Raw genomic sequence first — 18,257 nt, 5'->3', positions numbered from 1 at the left:
TAATGAAGACGTCTAATAGTCACCGCCCATTTCGCCCTTCCACAAATAAGAACCACTTCATATTTCAAAATGAATGACCTATTAAATTATTTCAGAACCTACTTCGATTGAAATTTCGAAAATGGTACACTAAAGTTTTTGGGTGTGCTCTTTTTAAATCTAATAATTTTGTTCCTGTAACTCTTCCGGTTATAACGTTCCTATCACGTTGCCCATAAATAACAAATTCATGATAACTTATGTTTATAATTATTTCTATCCATTTTGCTTTAAACTGGTACAATCTCTTGATGACATTTGTTTTGAAGTCACACTAAAAATTTCACAGCCACCCTCGCAGTTAAGTACGAATATGTAATAATAATAATTTATTTCAATAGGGTACCCAAATAACTTCAAATAACATAAAAAGTAGAAGAGATATGTATAAGGAACCATAATATAGATGGAAAGAGAATAAAATGGCATATCCAAATTTGAAAAAATATACAGGGTGTTCCACTACGTAAAATCATTTTAGACCAAACTCGGTATTGAATTATCAGCACCCTGTATAAAATTTGGTAACTGTGAAGATATGGTTATGCAGCTTAGGTATTAGCTCCTGCTTTTGCAAATATTGTTGCTGCTTTTGCAAATATTGTTGCTGCTTTTGCAAATATTGTTACTTTATCTGTCTAACTTAGAATGAGCACGGCTTTAAAATAGGTTCTGATTTTTAATTTTTTTCCTAAAAAGTAAATATCTCAAAAACTGATAATTTTAGGAATAGGGAAACTTGATGACAGTCACTTTAAAATGAAGCATAGAATCTAAAGTGAAAAAATATACAGTGTTCCATTTAAAATAACAAAGTTGACATCAACTTCCGGTATAACCGTAAGTGTTAAAGGAACAAAATTATTAGAATTGAAAAGATGTGTGCCAATTTTCCAAATTGAAATCGAAGTAGGTTCTGAAATAATCTCAGGCCACTCACTTTGAGCCACCCAGTATATAAAAATAAAGATTTTTTTCTATTGATATAGGAATGTGGAAATAAGGACCAGCATTGAAAATGAAAATGAGAATGTCTCCATTCTAATGTTCTTAATTAAAATAAACTAAATTGCTTGAATTTTCTTATCAATTAATAGAACCTTCATAAATGATTACAAGCCACGGGACCAGTAATTTTGTTTGAAACAGTAATTTTGTTCCTTCATGTTGGTAATTAAATTTTGGTAAAATTAAAAATGATTAAAACAATAAGATCAAGGTTATATCAAAACACAACATTCTGTCTCACCAGTCTTGATTGGTGTAATTTTTTGAGGTTCTATTCCACCAATCAGCACTCTCATTATCTCAAGTGTAGGCATAATGGTTTGTTACTGTTCTTTGTAAACGAATCAATATTGGTGATACCAAGATTTAGGGATTTTTCATTACCAGTACCAGTAGTGCAATGTTGCGTTGCCTAAGCTCGACAGTCACATGGCTTGTAAACATTTATGAAGGCTCTGTATAATTTGAGATTGTAAAAAAAAATTTTATATAAAAAATATTTCAAAAGCTAAAACAAAATACCATTTCACTCAGTACACCAATAAAAAAAATGCTCTTTGAAAAGAATGCATGTCTTGCTATGGAAACGACCAAAATAACAGTGATGTGCTTTTTAGCAATTTATTTTGAATTACTTTGAACTAAATGTACGTAATCAAGATAAAATTCCATATTTCTTTAGTGAACCTTGCCTTATGAACAATGATGAAACGGCATTTCCATCTCTTACTATAAAGTTTACTATTTTCACTTATACTTGAGACACCTTAGCAAAGCGCATCCCAGGCTGCNTTAATTATTATTATTTATTAATGATTTGCTAATTTGTTGTTTTTAACAAACTTACTTTTGCCCACTTTGAAATTTCACAATGAAAAGTAGGTACATACTCGCATATCGCTAAACTCTGATCTAAATTATAAAATGTATAAAAAAAACTATGCAACAAAAAAATTGTAAATAAATAAAACAAAATTTTGAACTTTTTTTCTTGCACTTCACTTTTATTATCTATTTGTTATCTTCTGCAGCATAATGCTTGATAAATCTTGCTGACGGATCGGTTATTCCTTCTACCCATCTAGGCATCCAATAATAAGGTAAGAAATTTTTAGCCAGGTCCTGAAAACTCTTTTCGAAAACTCCTCTGTAATACAACGACTCTTTTGAGCTGGGAGTACAATGCGGATACAATTTAGCTGCAGCAGCTTCGTCATAAGCCTGTGGTAATCTCTCTTCCACAATTTCTTGCAAAATGACAAATAACGATTTCTTTTTAGATGCGACACCATCACTAAAATTGCAAGTAAAATTTATTTACGAATGGATATTTTAAAGATAAAAATCACGGTACAAGTTTCTATGACACTTATTTGAAAACCCAATACTAATGAGATTTATATAACTTCAAAATTACCCTTTTAATTAATATTTCATCACAACTTCAGTCAAGCAATGTTTTATTAGTAACAAGCTGAACCTAAAAAAATCTTAAAAATCTGATATCCTAAAGGGGCTTAACCCTTATTGACTAGAAAGTTGTTCATAAAAGTTATTTCATTCGAGTATTTATTAAAATTTATAGAACTTGCATATTTAATATTTTACAACAGTATTTGCTACCATAAATATTATTTTTAAATCACACATTTTTCTTTATATGCAATGTATTTAAAGGGGATTCTTACAAGTTTACAAAACATATTTTCTTTTATATAGTGGTCCCAAAACATTTGAGTTTTTTCCTCAGAAACGAATAAAAAAATACGACCAATTTTGTAGTCAGTTAGTTACTTAAGGCATTAGAACTTAGATTTTTTTTGTAGGTGTAGTTTTATCATCAACAAAATTGTTTAACTATTAATAAAGAGTTTTAAAAAATGCTATGGGAACACTATTTTTATGAGTAAAATCCCCTATTTTTGTACTCATATGTTTTTATATTAATAAATCAACATAAATAACCAAATCAATTACCTGAATGCTTCTTTATGCCGCCAAAGAATTTCATGAGGTAAAACATCAGTTTTGTCAAATGCAGACCTCAGCAAATACTTTTCTATGCCATCTTTTGGTTGTTTCAATTCAAGATCGACATTGAGATAATAGTTTGTAAACTGCAAATCTAAGAAAGGAACTCTCAATTCCAAACTGCAATAAGAAATAATTATAATATAAAATTTGTCCTTTATACCAGTGCCCAGAATAACCATATTTCAAAAATAACATCTAACATGAATTAAAATGAACCAATTTAGAATAAGTTATTTCAGTACATTTTCTTCATTTTTCCAAGATAACTTCTCTTTGAAGATATTTCAATAAAATTTAGTGCAAAAAGGAATCTGGCATAACCGATTATGAATATAAGCTTATTTTTTAATTAGTATGTTGCATATTGCTGACTTCTACTGCAGTTATTAGTAGAGTTAAAATGGTGAAGATTTTAATAAAGTTCTACTTTGGTGGAAGTCCTTACTCCAGAAAATGAAATGTTAGACTTTAGGTAAAATTATACGCATTACATATATTTCATGCAATAACTTCTCATACTGTCTATAACAGTAGATAAACATTTCTCCTTACACAAGTTATTATTATGTGAAGGACATTGAAATTTCATTCCATAAAACTTGGTAAAACAATGAATTCTAACAGTCATAAGTATTTTCACTGTTATTTAGTGTGACTATTTACTTACTATTGATATTATTATATTGATATTATTATGTTGAAATAAATTCTACGAACATATTGATATTTACATTAATAAACCGAGTTTAGTCCCGTTCGAAGCCATTTGCCCTCCAACGTTAGTTCTCAGTTACAGAAAACCGAGTATTTAGGAATATTCTAATCAAAGTAAACCCCACCCTTTTGCTCATTTTCTTATAGTTTAGAACAACTCAAAAATCAGTGACCTAATAAGGCCATATCTCAGTACATGTTAACTTTTTAAAAATAAAGGCTAGTTAGGTACCTACTTTAAATCATGAAAAAGTGAAATTTAATTAAATTAAATTATTTAAATTGAAATCTATTTTCTTCTAGAACGATCCATTTTAATGGAATAAAACAAATACCTATATATTTTTTACAATAAATAAATTAAACTGATGTTTCACACTCTTGGTAGAGAGAAATAAGAATAATCAAATAATCACAAATAAGAATAGTCACAACGACTCAAATTTAATAATCACAGTTTACAGAATGGGGAAAATCTGAGATGAGTGCAATTATTTTGTATTTTTAACTGAATAATGTATTAATAAAAACGGTAATTATTTCCAATAATTTTCCTAAAAGAACATTCAATTATAAGTTTTCAGTTACAACTCTACAAAGAATTAATTTATTATCAAATACTTCATATTTTTTATGATAATTAAATCAGATTTGCATTGAAAATTCATTTGTGATGACTAATAAAATAATTAAATCAAAAACCGTTAGCAATAGAAAAAAATTACCCTTTAAACCCTTCCCTTTATGACAAAATACAAACTGAAATTGTAAAAATTCCATGTACATAGAATAATATTGGGGCATCCTGTATATTTAGTGTTTTCAACAACTACAAGATGCTACAAAAAAGTCGTTGTGCATATAAGAACCTTTTGATTTATGTTAAATCGATAATAATTACCTACCAACTTTTTCAAATACATATCTACTTTTATTGCAAAAATCAACACTTATTGAATTTAAATTAAATTAAGTAGCTTTAATTATTACACTCCTACTTCTTTAACATAAAGTTCCTACCGCTATACAGGGTGATTCACTTTTTATGATTAGGACTTTAACCATAGATAGATCTCGTCAAAATAATGTTATTTTGAAGTATGTATACACTTTTTCTTCCAAAGGCTTCCTTTAAAGTTTTAAGCTCTTGAAAAAACTTTTTTTTTGGTTTTTATTTATTTTTTCTAAAACTATGAAAGCCATTTCTTTTATATTTAGTATGAAGTGTACGAATGAAAAGCTTTATCGATTTTACAAATTATTGTGAAAATAGATCAATAACCTGATACCCTATTTGTAATAATAATTTCTACACTAGAAATTATTCAAAATGAGTACCTATATTTTTTTATATTGCGGTTTATTCTACAGCAAAAAGATCTCTTACTATTATTAAAAGAAATGCTTGGTTTTTGAGAAAAATGTCTTCTTATGGATTCATTACATGTAAAATGTTTTTCAAACAAAGAAGATTTAAATATTTTACTCGACAACTTATGATTCTTGTAAGGAAAAATATATGGATTCAGATGATGGCGCTTCGGCTCATTATGACCTTCAAATTAGGCAGTGGCTCAGGGAGCACTATCCACATCGTTGGATCGAGCCTATTTTGGAAATGAATCATGCAGAACCTGGTACCAGTCCCATTGCTTGGCCGCCACAATCGCCAGATCTAAATTACATGGATTATTTCATTTGGGGATATATTAAAGTAAGTCTGTACTCTTGAAAGGTTAAGAAGAAGAATTGAAAATAATTGTGAAACTCTTAAACACAACCCCAATATGATTAGGAGAGCAGTTCAAAGCTAAATTAGGTGATGTGAAAAATGCATTGAGGTTCGAGGACAACATTTCGAACATTTTGGAAGAAAAAATGTATACTTCATAATTACATTATTTTGACGAGATCTGTAGATGGTTAAGATCCTAATCATAAAAAGTGAATCAGCCTGTATAATTAAATTAGTATTTGGTGTATCTCAAAAGGCACCAGCAAAATTTTTTTTCACTCGAAATTGTGTTTCGCATTCGGCATTTTGACGCCCCTTGTCACTTGTTGCCTAGAGCGACCACTCCTCTCACTACTCTACCCCAGGGCCGCAACTGTATAAGAGCTACTCAGACACGTACTTCTGCTCTTCATCAGATTTTGATTCAATTAGTTGCTCTCCGTGTTTGCAAATATATAAATAAAAGTAATATTTATTTGTCCAGAATAGTAATCTCTCTCCCCTGTAGTAGTATTACATGGGTGTGGAATAATAATAATAATGAAGGACGAAGATGAGCTCAACCTGTTCAAAGGTGTAAGACGGAGCCACCAATTACCGAGACACTTAAAACATTATTGAGCATTTGCTAGCATATGTTAGGTAGTACAAAAATTGTTGGTGAATAATTATCGAGATAACTTGGGTTAACAAAAACAACACCTGTGTTAAATCATCAAAATCTAAGCAGTTAAGGAAGCAGAATTCCCCTTGAAGTATGATCTATTTGTTTCCAGATTCTATCTGTATTTTGTTTTTCAGTAATGAACAATTTTAAAAACAGTTACTGCACAATGATTTAATAAAATAAAGCAATTAAGTAAAAATTTCTTTACAACTAACCTGTGTGCTGCAGTTGTTCTATCAGCTCTAAGGCCATCAAACATATATATTTCCCTTAACAACCTCAAACTATCTTCATGAGCTAACTTAGGACTCGGTGCATCTCTGAAGTATATATAACCTTGAGCAATCTCATCGGCCCCCTCACCGCTAAATAGTACTGTTGTATCAGTATTTTCTTGAATATATTTTGAGATCAAATACATAGGTATAGAGGCCCTTATTGTAGTGATATCAGGGATCTCCAGTGTATAAATTACATCATCAAGAATTTTAACCACATCTTCCTCTGTGAACGTCACCTCATGATGCTCCGTACCTATGTGTTTAGCAACTACACGGGCTGCTCGTAAATCTGGGCTATCACCCATCCCAATTGCAAATGACTAAAATGAATGAAAACTTTTTCACAACTCAAAATAAATAAATAACACTTTTTCTACGCTCACTACCATAAATGAATGTATAAGTGTCAATACTTTCTGGTTAGTTGAATATCATGTGGTTAAAGTACTCACATGTGTTAATAATAAATGGTGTTTGAAATAAATATAAACGAAAAACAAACATCGTTGTATCAGGGATCGAACCTTTAACCCCAGGATTAATAAGACGACAGGCATCACTCTGGGCCATAGAGATAGTACAGGTTATGTTTTCATATCAAGGCTAATATACTTAACAATATTTTGAAATACAGTGCCTTCATAAATGCCCAAGTCCCATGTAACCAGATTTGTTTTCGCGCACAGTAATTTGATTTTCTTATATTGGTGTTGCATAAATTATCAAGGAAAAATTACCAACTACTAATTAGGGACCCTAGGTGAATTGTCAATCCAGAGGCGTTCGTAACTTTTAGTGTTCTTTATGCCTATTGTTTGTACAATTAATTCAGCAGTGTTTACCAGAATTTCTATGCTTTTCTACAAATTAATCTTTGAAAATATATTATTCTTGTCAGAACTCCAAAAATTTGACATTTTTCCACTAAGTTAAACAAATATTTTGTTAAATTTTTATTTCTTGTAGATTTGTGTAAAAATGCACCGGAACAAGACGCATTTATTTTGATGGCACATTTTCGCAGTGATACACGGAACGCACTTGGAACTTGGTCTTACTTTGCAATCCTGTATGGAATGATTTGTTGAAGCGTTTCCTGATGCTAATATCGTATATGATGTGTTTAAAAACCACAAATTAATCCTTATTAAAATATATGAGGAGAAATACTGTATTTGTAAGGGCAAGTCAACAAGCAGACCTACTGTTTTAACAGAAAATTTCATTGAAGATATTCGGCAACAAATGGTGTGAAGTCCTAAGAAATCTGTTTTGCAGTTATCTACTCAAACAGAGGTACCGCGATAAACTTAATATAGTTTGAATTATGTAAAATTTTTAACATAAAGCTGAAGTTAAGATTATAATTAAATAATTTTGAACAAATTTTTATTACAATTTCTTAGAATGTATTTTTTTTATTAACATATAAAATTTTACAACTTTACGCAGGTTAATTTGTGTATTTACAAAAAATAATTGTACATATTTTATTGATATGTCAAGAGAATATTTCAATCAACGTATGTCCGTAGGTGTATCAGTTGGGACTTGTCACAAGGCATTCAGAAGCAGCTGCATATGCATCCCTATAAGGTTTACATCCTTCTGATCACAACCAACGAGTACGATATTGTCGATGGTCTAATGAACATTTAAACGATGATAATTTCTTAGACTTAGGTATATTTATCTGGTTATGTCTGACAGTCAGAATTATAGCACTTGAGCTCCAGAAAATCCACACAATTTTATTGAAAAAATTACGTTCACACGTAAAATGCTACTTATAGCCCTTGTTATGTAATACATTATAAATCAGTTCAAGTTATGTGGTTGTAGTTATGATAGAATTTATTTTTCAAGTTACATCTTGGGGATTCTTCACTATTGCAAAAAATACAGAAAAAAGTTGTAAAATTTAACGACGAATAACATACTAAAAAGGAATCTGACCTATCTCTTTTCATTTCGAAGTTATCCAAAAAAAAACTAAAAATGTTGATTTTCGTTTTTATTTTTTTAAAAGAAAACTAACTAATAAACATAAAACATAAACATAAAACACACCACAGAAATGAAAACTAACTAAACTAGGAAGAACATGTTAGAACATTTTTTTGCAAAGGGGTCAATATATCGTAGAATCAGCCATAATACTTATCAGAGAAACAATTTCAACTTTTTTTTCTTATAGGCGGCACCATATAGTTTGTTATATTATTGAATTCAATTCTGTTATTCAATTCAATTTTTCTAATTATTAGGATGCATCATATGTTTTTTTGTTTTTACCGAAATACCAAATTATCTTTTTTTACAAAAAAATTTATATTTTTGCATTCTAATAGAATAGTGATATAAAAATAATTTTATAGTATGCCGCTTTCAATTTACGATAAAAAAAAAAAGGAGGTAAAACTGAAAATCAGTTATCAATGCCTTCAAAATGAAATAAAATAAGACAAACTTCTCTTCAGTAAGTTATTCCTCATTAAACTCCGCAACTTTGCCCTAATTTGTCTGACATAGAACCTCCTACAATAACCAAGATCCCATGCTCTAACTCGGAAAAAAAACATACCCTGTATATGAACAAAACAAAGGCAAGCATTTCAATAAGTATTTTCTATTAAATTTATTCTCACCTGTACTTTATAGGGTAGGTTGGCCCTTTTTGCTTCTTTAACTAATAAAGATGCAATCAGTGAAGAATCTAAACCACCCGAAAGTAAACATCCTATCCTTCTATCTGCCATCAATCTTTTCCTTACAGCTTCTGTCAATAATTTCCTTATGTTGCCTGTATGGTCGTTTGGGATCAAATCTTAAAAAAAATTGTGTTTATTTTAAAACAGCTCTTATAATTCAAGAATTGTCAATTTAATGCTCCCGCAGGTTCTTGCTTACAAACTAAAAGACACATTAATAATTATTGGCTTTTTATCAATAATATGGGATTAAAAAATTTTTAGTTAATGCACCAATTGAAAGTATAGTGTCAAAAGCATTTATTTCAAACAAATATAGCTTTTTTATTTGCTTTGTTAGGAAAGTCATTCGTTTATTTCCAAAATATATTTTTCAGTTCATTTTAAGTTTAGCAAAATATCCAACTAAATTTAAAACAATCTAAAAAATAAGTACACTAATTCATAAAGATTTTTTTATTTGTTATTCAACAAACAGGACAACTAAGAAATCAATCATTTTCACTGTAGAAATCTGTGATATTCAGAATGACTTCCTAGTAAATGTACACCTTTACCAAAGAAATATAACAAGCAAGAGTCACTTAAAATTTGTATCAACCAAGTTACTAACTCTTTTAAAAAGATATTTCTCTTTAAAAATACATATTTTATTATCAGCTGTCATATTTTTACTTTATTATAAAGGTATTAAGCTACTTGAATTAAATCCAATGTTTTCCTAAAGAATCCTACAAAATGTAGTCAAACAATGTTCTTCGACATCAAAAATCTCGATATGTAAAAGATATCTATAATTTTACAAACTAGATTAATAACCATTGATATTGCAGAAAACAACTACTCTAATGGCTACATGCCCCAATGCCACTGAATTATACCAACACTGTCCAGGAAATAGCTAGTAAATAAAAAAATTCTAAAATACTAGGATTAATTTTGAGGGACTAATAGATGCTGTAACTTATGCTATCACATTGGACACTTCTCTGTAACTATATTCATGTCAAAGCTCTGTCATTAAGCTTTACTTTTTACTATGTGTCATTTTGAGACAAATTCTATTGAACATATTTTCAGAGCTTGTAATATATTTTGTTACGAGCCAACAAAATACCATTTGTGGGAAGTTTTACTTTTCCTGTTCAATTCAAAGAAATGTGCTGCTGAAAGTCATAGAGTACTGTTGGAAATTTACGGTGAACATACTCCATCGAGAAAAACGTTTGAGTATTTCGACATTTTAGAAGTGGTGACTTCAATATAGTTGACAAAGAAAGCCCTAGTCAAATGAAAAAGTTCAAAGATGAGGAATTGGTAGCATTACTCGACCAAGATTCATATCAAACGCAAAATGAACTTGCTGCATAGTTAAATGTTGATCACACAATAGTTTCCAAACGTTTAAATGTATGATTCGAAAGCAAGGAAATTGGGTATCATAGGAATTAAAGCCGAAACACGTCAAGAACCGTCAAGAATCCTAAACCGACAACGTGGTAACCAACCCGGAAATTGTTCTTCCAAGCTATTTTTATATTATATTAAATTTAAAATAATATTTTACTTATTTTTTACAATTTCTGTCCGTTTTAAGAAATAAGAGTTAAAAATCGAATCTCCTTATTTGCAAAATGTGATTATTCTTTCTTATTCTTATTATTCTTTTTGACTAAATCCGGTATTTGAGCATTTCTTAAGTTCTCGAAAAACTTTGTTAAATACAAGTTTTTAACGAAAATGAAAATTAAAGGCACTTTGCTTAGGGATATTTCACAATTTGAAATTTTTTGGATGCCCTGTATTTTTTATTACAAATTTGATTAATGCCCATGGCTCCCCGAGATAGGCAACTTTTTATCAAGAACAACTTTTTCTCGAAAAATCAACAATAAAAAAGTTTACTGCAGTCTACCTATGGCTATAAATACCTATAAATATAATACAGTGTAAACTCTTTTTAACGAATCTTAAGGGACCGGGGATTTTTCTTCGTTATAAAGAGTTTTTGTTAAATGGAGGGAAGAAGGAAAAATAACCAAATTTCACCAATTACAATAATTTCCAATTTTCCCGTTTCATCAGCATTGAAAATGTCATTTGGTGAGTACTTATCCATTAATTTAGGTCAAACGTTATTAATCCAGTCATTAGTCACATTCATATCGACATCTCACGCCTCTCCGTTCATTTTACCATAGGTAATGTTATGACGGTGCTTAAATTTTCCAAGTCAACCTTCTGATGCTTTAAAGTCAGTAATGCCTAGTTGTTCGCAAACTTCTCAGCCTTGGCTTTAACAATTGGCCCCGAGATGGGTACATTATTCTGGCCCTGATTGTTAAACCATGACAACATTGCTTGATTTAAGTCTTCGAATTTTGGCTCTCTTAATTTTTTAGTAGACACTCCCTGCAGTTCCGCCTGTAGAATTGCTACTGTTTTTCCAAATGGTAGCAACAGTAGATGGACTGAGGCCTAAACGTCTTCAAACATTACTCTTCTTTTCTCCTTTTTCTATCGCATGTATCAAACAAACTTTTTCGTTACCACATAACGCTTTTCTTTTACTGGCCATCTTGACAGTTTTAAAGTAGGTTTACGACTGATAATACATAATAGGCGCCTAGTGCGTTTAGTAACTGAGTGCAAAATTTCATAGAAACAATGTAATCCAAGAGTAATGGCACACGTATTCGAGGCAATTAGCAATAACAAAAGCAAGGCAGTTGTTTAGTACCTCAAGGTCTTTCTTAGAAATTTCGGCACCTCAAAGATTTAGTCGGAACCTTTTGTAAGCTGATTATAAAAACAATTACACTATTAATACTTGCTGGTGTCTAAATATGAACATATTTCTTCGTAATAGAGAATGGCTGTTGCGCTATAAAGATAGTGTATTAATGTATGGGTTTTGACGTACACCAACCAAATTGACCTAATTTCTATGTTATAGGAAGTTCTTCGTTATAAAGAACGACGTTATAAAGAGTTTACACTGTATATAATAATACCTATAAATTTAAAATATGTCTTAATCTCAGTGGTGGCTGGTTAGTGGTAATATTTTCAAAATGAAGCGTAGAACTCATACTGTCGTTTAGGTGATAATTCACAACAAAAAATTTCAAACATAATTTGTGGAATAAAAAATTAAATTAGGGCTTCATTTCTCTTAGGTGTGTTAGTTGATTATGAAAAATGTTTTTCACATAAAACTGCGAAACATTTTTACCTTTTTTTCCACAATTTTAATTCGATAATCATCTTCATAATTACTTATCAAATATGACCACTTACATTTTGACCAGTCACTGGTCGTTTCTAAGGAAATGATAGTGGGCTCCTTAAGTAGCACAATAATTAAGAAATTCATAAAATACCTTCATATGTGACAAATGGTTTGAAAGATGGTTTATCTCCAGGTGAAAAATACCGTTGACTTTTCACCAGTTTCACTTTTCCATTTTCCAATATGTCATATTCTTCAAATGTTCCAGGTGGAAATGGTTCTAACTTCTTATATTCGCCGTTTAGTTCCTTTTCAATGGCTGTCAGCCCTATAAGAATTATTAAAAATTATTGTTTTAAAATTCACGTTCAAATATATTTTTAATTAACTGATATGAATGTTTAAAGTTTAACCACAAGTCAGTTACCTGAACCATCTGTATATCAATATTTCCATAGAGTTCATTATTACCTTTTGCCTCTGAACAAATACCAAGTATCCCACTTTGACTGAGAATCTTAAAAAGTGGTCGTACCCCATAAGGATCTCTCCCAAGTAAAACCTTTCGTCTAGGTACATCAACTAAACAGAAAGCAAAAACACCATCCAAATTTTTTACACATTCTTCAATACCAAATTTTTCATATAGATGAAATATACATTCCACGTCACTAAATGTTTCATACTTGAAATCAAACTGTTCTGCCAACTAGAAAAAATTGAAAATTATATAACACATCGAGATCAAATTATGATGAAAGTAAATAAAAATCGAAACTTAAACTTACACGTTTGCAGTTATACAGTTCACCATTACAAATTAACATTGAATGAGGATACTGATGTAATTTCATTGGTTGCATTCCATATGTGCAGTCGACAATAGTCAATCGATGAAATCCAACACAACAGTTCTAAAACATATTTTCAAGAAGTCAAAGTCAAACAAAAAAATACCTGTATTTATAATTTATAGGGTGTAATTTCCCTGTTCCAATCTGTCAAAACTAGGAAAAATTTATTTAAAAAAAAATGTTCCAATGACTATAATTTTCGTTTTCTGCAACTTTTCTGTAATTGCTACTCTATAGGCTACATGCCCCACCTATTATTGGATTACACCACACTAATACTCATTAAACAGTTATTAAAAAATAATTATTCAAAATAAAATCTAAAATGTTTAAATAATTAATAGAAAAACACATACTTGACATGTTTTCATTCTCAAATAATGAAAACATTCAGGGAAACATTCTATATTCTTGCTTTCACCTATGGCAAAGTTTGATCACATAAAAAACAGCTCGTTACAAAGACATCGCTTTGTTTCCACATTTTACTTATGATTTTTTCATCAGGCAGCTTCCCTTGTCGTTACAAACATTAACATGAAAAAAATATGTATAAATCATAATTTTTAAAATCCATTTATAACAAATGACAGGCCACCTACCCAAAATTTAAAAAAAAATGCAAGATGGTGCAAATCTGCGCACAAACAGCAGAGCTTTACTAGCAGAGCTGAGCAAAAGACTTTCAAAATGTATTTACAAAATACTAGTAAAGGTATTTTAAAATATTTAAAAGCAAAATACTTCTTTGGCAAAGTATTTTAAACATAAATTACTTATTAAAATAGTATTTTAAGTATGTTGAATATTAAAAAAAAATTTAAAATATTCATCAACAGTATTTAAAATATTTTTGTGAAATATTGAATCTGAAACTCTTAGGATGTGACTTAAAAAAATATATTGTATGTGTAAGACAAGACCGATTTCAAGATCAAAAAATTAAAAAAAAAAAACTACACGAGACTGGAAACAATCATTTTCATTTAGTTTACTGAGATGCAGAATATTTCATTCACTCATTATTTTTTATTAGTTCTTCTTATAATGATAAAAGAAATTAATTTTAAATTTTGATGATTGACTACTGACTTGACTAGTGATAATAGTGACCTAAAAGGTAGTAGACAGATCAGCAATAACACAACGCACATTGCAGAATGCAGAGTAGAATGCTTAGGACATTCTACTCTGCAGATGCGTAATTTTTTTTAGCATGTGTTGTACATTTGCCAGTTGTAACAGGCAAAAAGTATTTGTTTTTGGTAGATATTTTGAGTATTTTAAATACTTCGAGTAATTTAAATACTCAAGAGTATTTAAATTACTTTTAGAAGATTTTAAATACTTTTTTAAAATACAAAATACAAAATACTTTTATTAAAGTATTTGAAATAGAAAATAATTTTCTAGTGATAACAAAAGTATTTTAAGCACAAAATACAAAATACTATTTTATATTTAAAATACTATTTGGTTTTTTTTTTGTCACAATACTCCCAGCTCTGTTTATCAGTGCCAAAAGTAATTTTTCTAACTGCAGCCATTTAAAAAAAATTGAAAAAACATGAAAAAACATGATTTCTATCCTCTATGCAACCTAAAATGAGTTTTAAGAGAAATTAGAATAGAAAAATTTAATTTATTTTTTCCAACCACTTCCGGGACATACTGTATACCGTCAAGATTTAAGAGTACCTGGCTTAAATTATTGAGACTTGTCAGACAATAAAATCCAATTTAAATGGTAAACTTGGCTAAATAGAAATTCTCATATTTATTGGAATTTTAGATATATTCTGTCAACAAAAGGTTGAAAAGTTTATCAACCTATTGCTCTGTATAACATATAAGTATGATATAAAAATTTATAAAGATGCATAATTTAATATCGTGGAAATAACGTATTTTTTGTAGTATCTACTTACTTTCAATTTCCGGTCATACTCTACTCTCCATGCATCTGGTCCTCTATGACCAATTTTAGAAAATGCTGATGCGCAATGTGTATGTAAATTTGTAGTCAAACCAAAAACTGCCCAAATTCCGCACATTTTATTGCCTGCAAATATAATGTTCTATTAATGGTTGTTTTATTTTTTCTGATAATTTCGTAGATTATAAAAAATATAGCAGTAATCATAATAGTTTAGTGGTTTTGCGTGACATAAAATAATAAATAGAACAAAAAAAAACATATAAAAATGCATGAGCAACACATAAAACAGTGTAATTATGTAACTTAATAAACAATGTATCTATCAGAACTATGCAGTAGCAAAATTCCTTTTAGATCATTTGAGCCTTGAATACTTTAGCAAGAATAGAAAGTCGTTGGTTTGCGAGATACAGAATCTTGAAATTCAAAAATAAAAAATATATATAATTATTCAAATGTGTATCTCCAAGCATGCTGGCATAGACCAATGACTAATAAAGTGTTAACTTTTACGGAAAGAATGTACCGTACAACATACAGTGTTTTCGAAAGTAGCTCAAATGATACCCAGGCATTTATATTTAAATTTTCGGCAAAAACTATTCAGATGCAACAATAATTTGACAATTAACATGACAAATGTCAAGTTATTTCTATTATTTTGGAGTGTTTCTGACCAATTTGACCACAGGTCTCCGATATGAGAAAAACTGTCCAATAAATAGAAAATTGCAAATATCTCTAAAAGTAGTAACAGCAACCTTAACAATGCTTATATGGTTTGAAAGGAAATTTCAATCTACATATCGCACCCTTGCTTCAAAAGTGTCACAAGTCAAAATCCTTCATTTTTCAGAAAAGATGAAAAAGCTCTAGCGACAAAAGTAACTAAATTGTTTAAAAACATTATTGATGATTATAAAGGTTTCAGCAAAGGGGCCAAAAACCAAATAGCATTTTGGAACCATTTTAACTGCAACTAACTGAAAATCAAAATCAATGGTGGTATTATGTCAAAAATTGAATTTTTTGAGTTGTGACACTTTTGAAGCGAAGGTGCGATATGACAGAGTAAAAAATACAAGGTGTTCCATTTAAGTTAACAAACTTATAGCTGTTTGAAGTTATCAAAATGAAACAGCAATAATGAAACACCTAGTATTAAATGTTTTCATTTGTTGGTACCATTAATTTAGTGTTACTTATGCCCTTTGCAGGTACCAAAAATCCACATGATATCACGCACCTGAAAAGAGTTACTAGTATCTCCGCGGACCTTTGCATCTGTCAAATTTTTTCTTTAAATATTAATACCTCAAATTCTATAACTCCTAAGTATAGGGAATATTTAATAAAGTGACCCTCAAATTTCACGTAGAATCCGAAAATGTAATAATATATAGGGTGTCCCGTTTAAAATAACGAAGCTGATGTCGACTTCCGGTATAACCGAAAGTGCTGGAGAGGTCTAGATATTTTAGTTGTGTCTGCCCCAGGGACATTGTCATGTTGAGACACCCTGTATAGGATGTCCCGCTTATGGTGAAAATTACCTAACTTAATTCTTTCAAATAGTACACCTTTATATTTATTGCATTTTTTAATACAAATGTTTTTCAATGAACAAATATATTGAGTAATTAGGCCGCCTAAATATCGTACTATTTCGGCGTTATATTTTTTTATACATTCTTTATATTAAAGTTGCAGCATCTTAAATACCAAATATCTCGGAAACTAATCATGATTATCATTCAAGTATTAAAAAATGTCTTTTACTTAATAAAAAAATAATGAATTACGAGATTTTACAAAATCTAAAACATACAAAAAATTGAACTCTGCAACTATTTTGAAGCAAATCTAGAATGTTACAAATTTTAAAATAATTTCTGCATTCTTACAAAAATATTCTTACTTACAGAAATTTACGGATTTAACGAACTTATTTCTATCAAAATCAATCATTATTTAGTATATTATTAGTGCCGGTGCCGGTATAAGATAAAGTTAAATATATGTAGGTAATTTAAGATTATTGTTACATCAGCCACTTTTACGATCTACAAAAGGCTTTGTTTTTCGAGCTGACCATTATGCACAAAAAATAAAAATCAAGCTCATCATAACAGAGACTATTTTTAAGAACTAAATTTTATTATAAATTATATTACAATTAAGGTACTTACTTATGTTTATGAGAAATATTAACTGAAATTATGACGTGAGAAATAATTTTGTAACAAGTATTATGTGAAGTTTTTTGGCGCCACGTGTTTTTAATGTTAAATATCTTAAAAAGAATCTTTTGACAAGACGGACAACACTATATATATACTTGCATACATTTATGAATAGGTCAGCAGGTTACACCAACTAACCTTACAACAGTCCAACAGTGACACCTGACAGTCAAAACAGTAGGAGCAGACTCACCATGGAGACTATACAAGGAGGCCGAACTCCATGTAAACAAAAATCTTACAAAAATAAGAGGGCGCTAGTGTTCCATATGTCCCATATGTAGAGAGGGGAGACAAAAAGCGGCAGTTTGAATTATAAATCAATCATGTCATTTTTGTAATGTGTTAAAAATTTTAAAATAAATAATGTAAGCTACTTTGAATTATATATATAATGAAAATATGTCATTCCGGACTGTAATTAAACTAAATAGATAATAAAAAATATTTGCTTTATGAGAAGAATTTGGTGTTCGTAGAAAGAAACTAGTTTTCAAGGAATTTATGACGTAATCTTATTAATATTAACATTAACCTATAAGTAAGGTTTATGTTTTTGATAATTACTTTGTTAAAGATTTTAGTTTAATGTTAGTAAAAAATAGACACATTTTATACAGGAAGTTGCCTTTAAAAAAATAGTAATTCTTGTATTATTAATATGGAATTTTTACTTGTGGTAATAAAAAATAGAATATAAAAAAACTCGGTGTTTTAAATAAACTTTTTAAAATATTACAGATGTCCGATTTTGAGTCCAGTGATTCAGATGACTTATTAGACGCATTGTCCAGCTTGAG

General features: G+C 29.6%; 1 protein-coding gene across 2 annotated transcripts; it reads right to left on the bottom strand.

Moving 5' to 3' along the window:
* Positions 1-2,022: 2,022 nt before the first annotated feature.
* LOC108903672 (asparagine synthetase [glutamine-hydrolyzing]) lies at positions 2,023-17,651 on the bottom strand. Of its 2 annotated transcripts, none has more exons than XM_018705920.1 (9): positions 17,596-17,651; positions 15,204-15,337; positions 13,210-13,335; positions 12,893-13,130; positions 12,573-12,749; positions 9,127-9,305; positions 6,413-6,798; positions 3,025-3,198; positions 2,023-2,341 (listed from the first exon to the last, which is right to left on the bottom strand). In XM_018705920.1, exons 2-9 carry the CDS (start codon positions 15,327-15,329, stop codon positions 2,059-2,061), a joined length of 1,689 nt encoding a protein of 562 aa, XP_018561436.1. In that variant the 5' UTR covers positions 15,330-15,337; positions 17,596-17,651; the 3' UTR covers positions 2,023-2,058. The 2 variants fall into 2 exon arrangements, with proteins under 2 accessions (XP_018561436.1, XP_018561435.1); XM_018705919.1 differs by having other exon boundaries at positions 17,404-17,631.
* Between the last annotated feature and the right edge of the window lie 606 nt (positions 17,652-18,257).

The sequence above is a fragment of the Anoplophora glabripennis genome, unplaced genomic scaffold (assembly GCF_000390285.2).
Source record: "Anoplophora glabripennis isolate ALB-LARVAE unplaced genomic scaffold, Agla_2.0 scaffold89, whole genome shotgun sequence".
Classification (NCBI taxonomy): Eukaryota; Metazoa; Arthropoda; class Insecta; order Coleoptera; family Cerambycidae; genus Anoplophora; species Anoplophora glabripennis.
The sequence above is the reverse complement of the archived record's forward strand: the minus strand, read 5'-3'. Positions and strand labels throughout refer to the sequence as shown.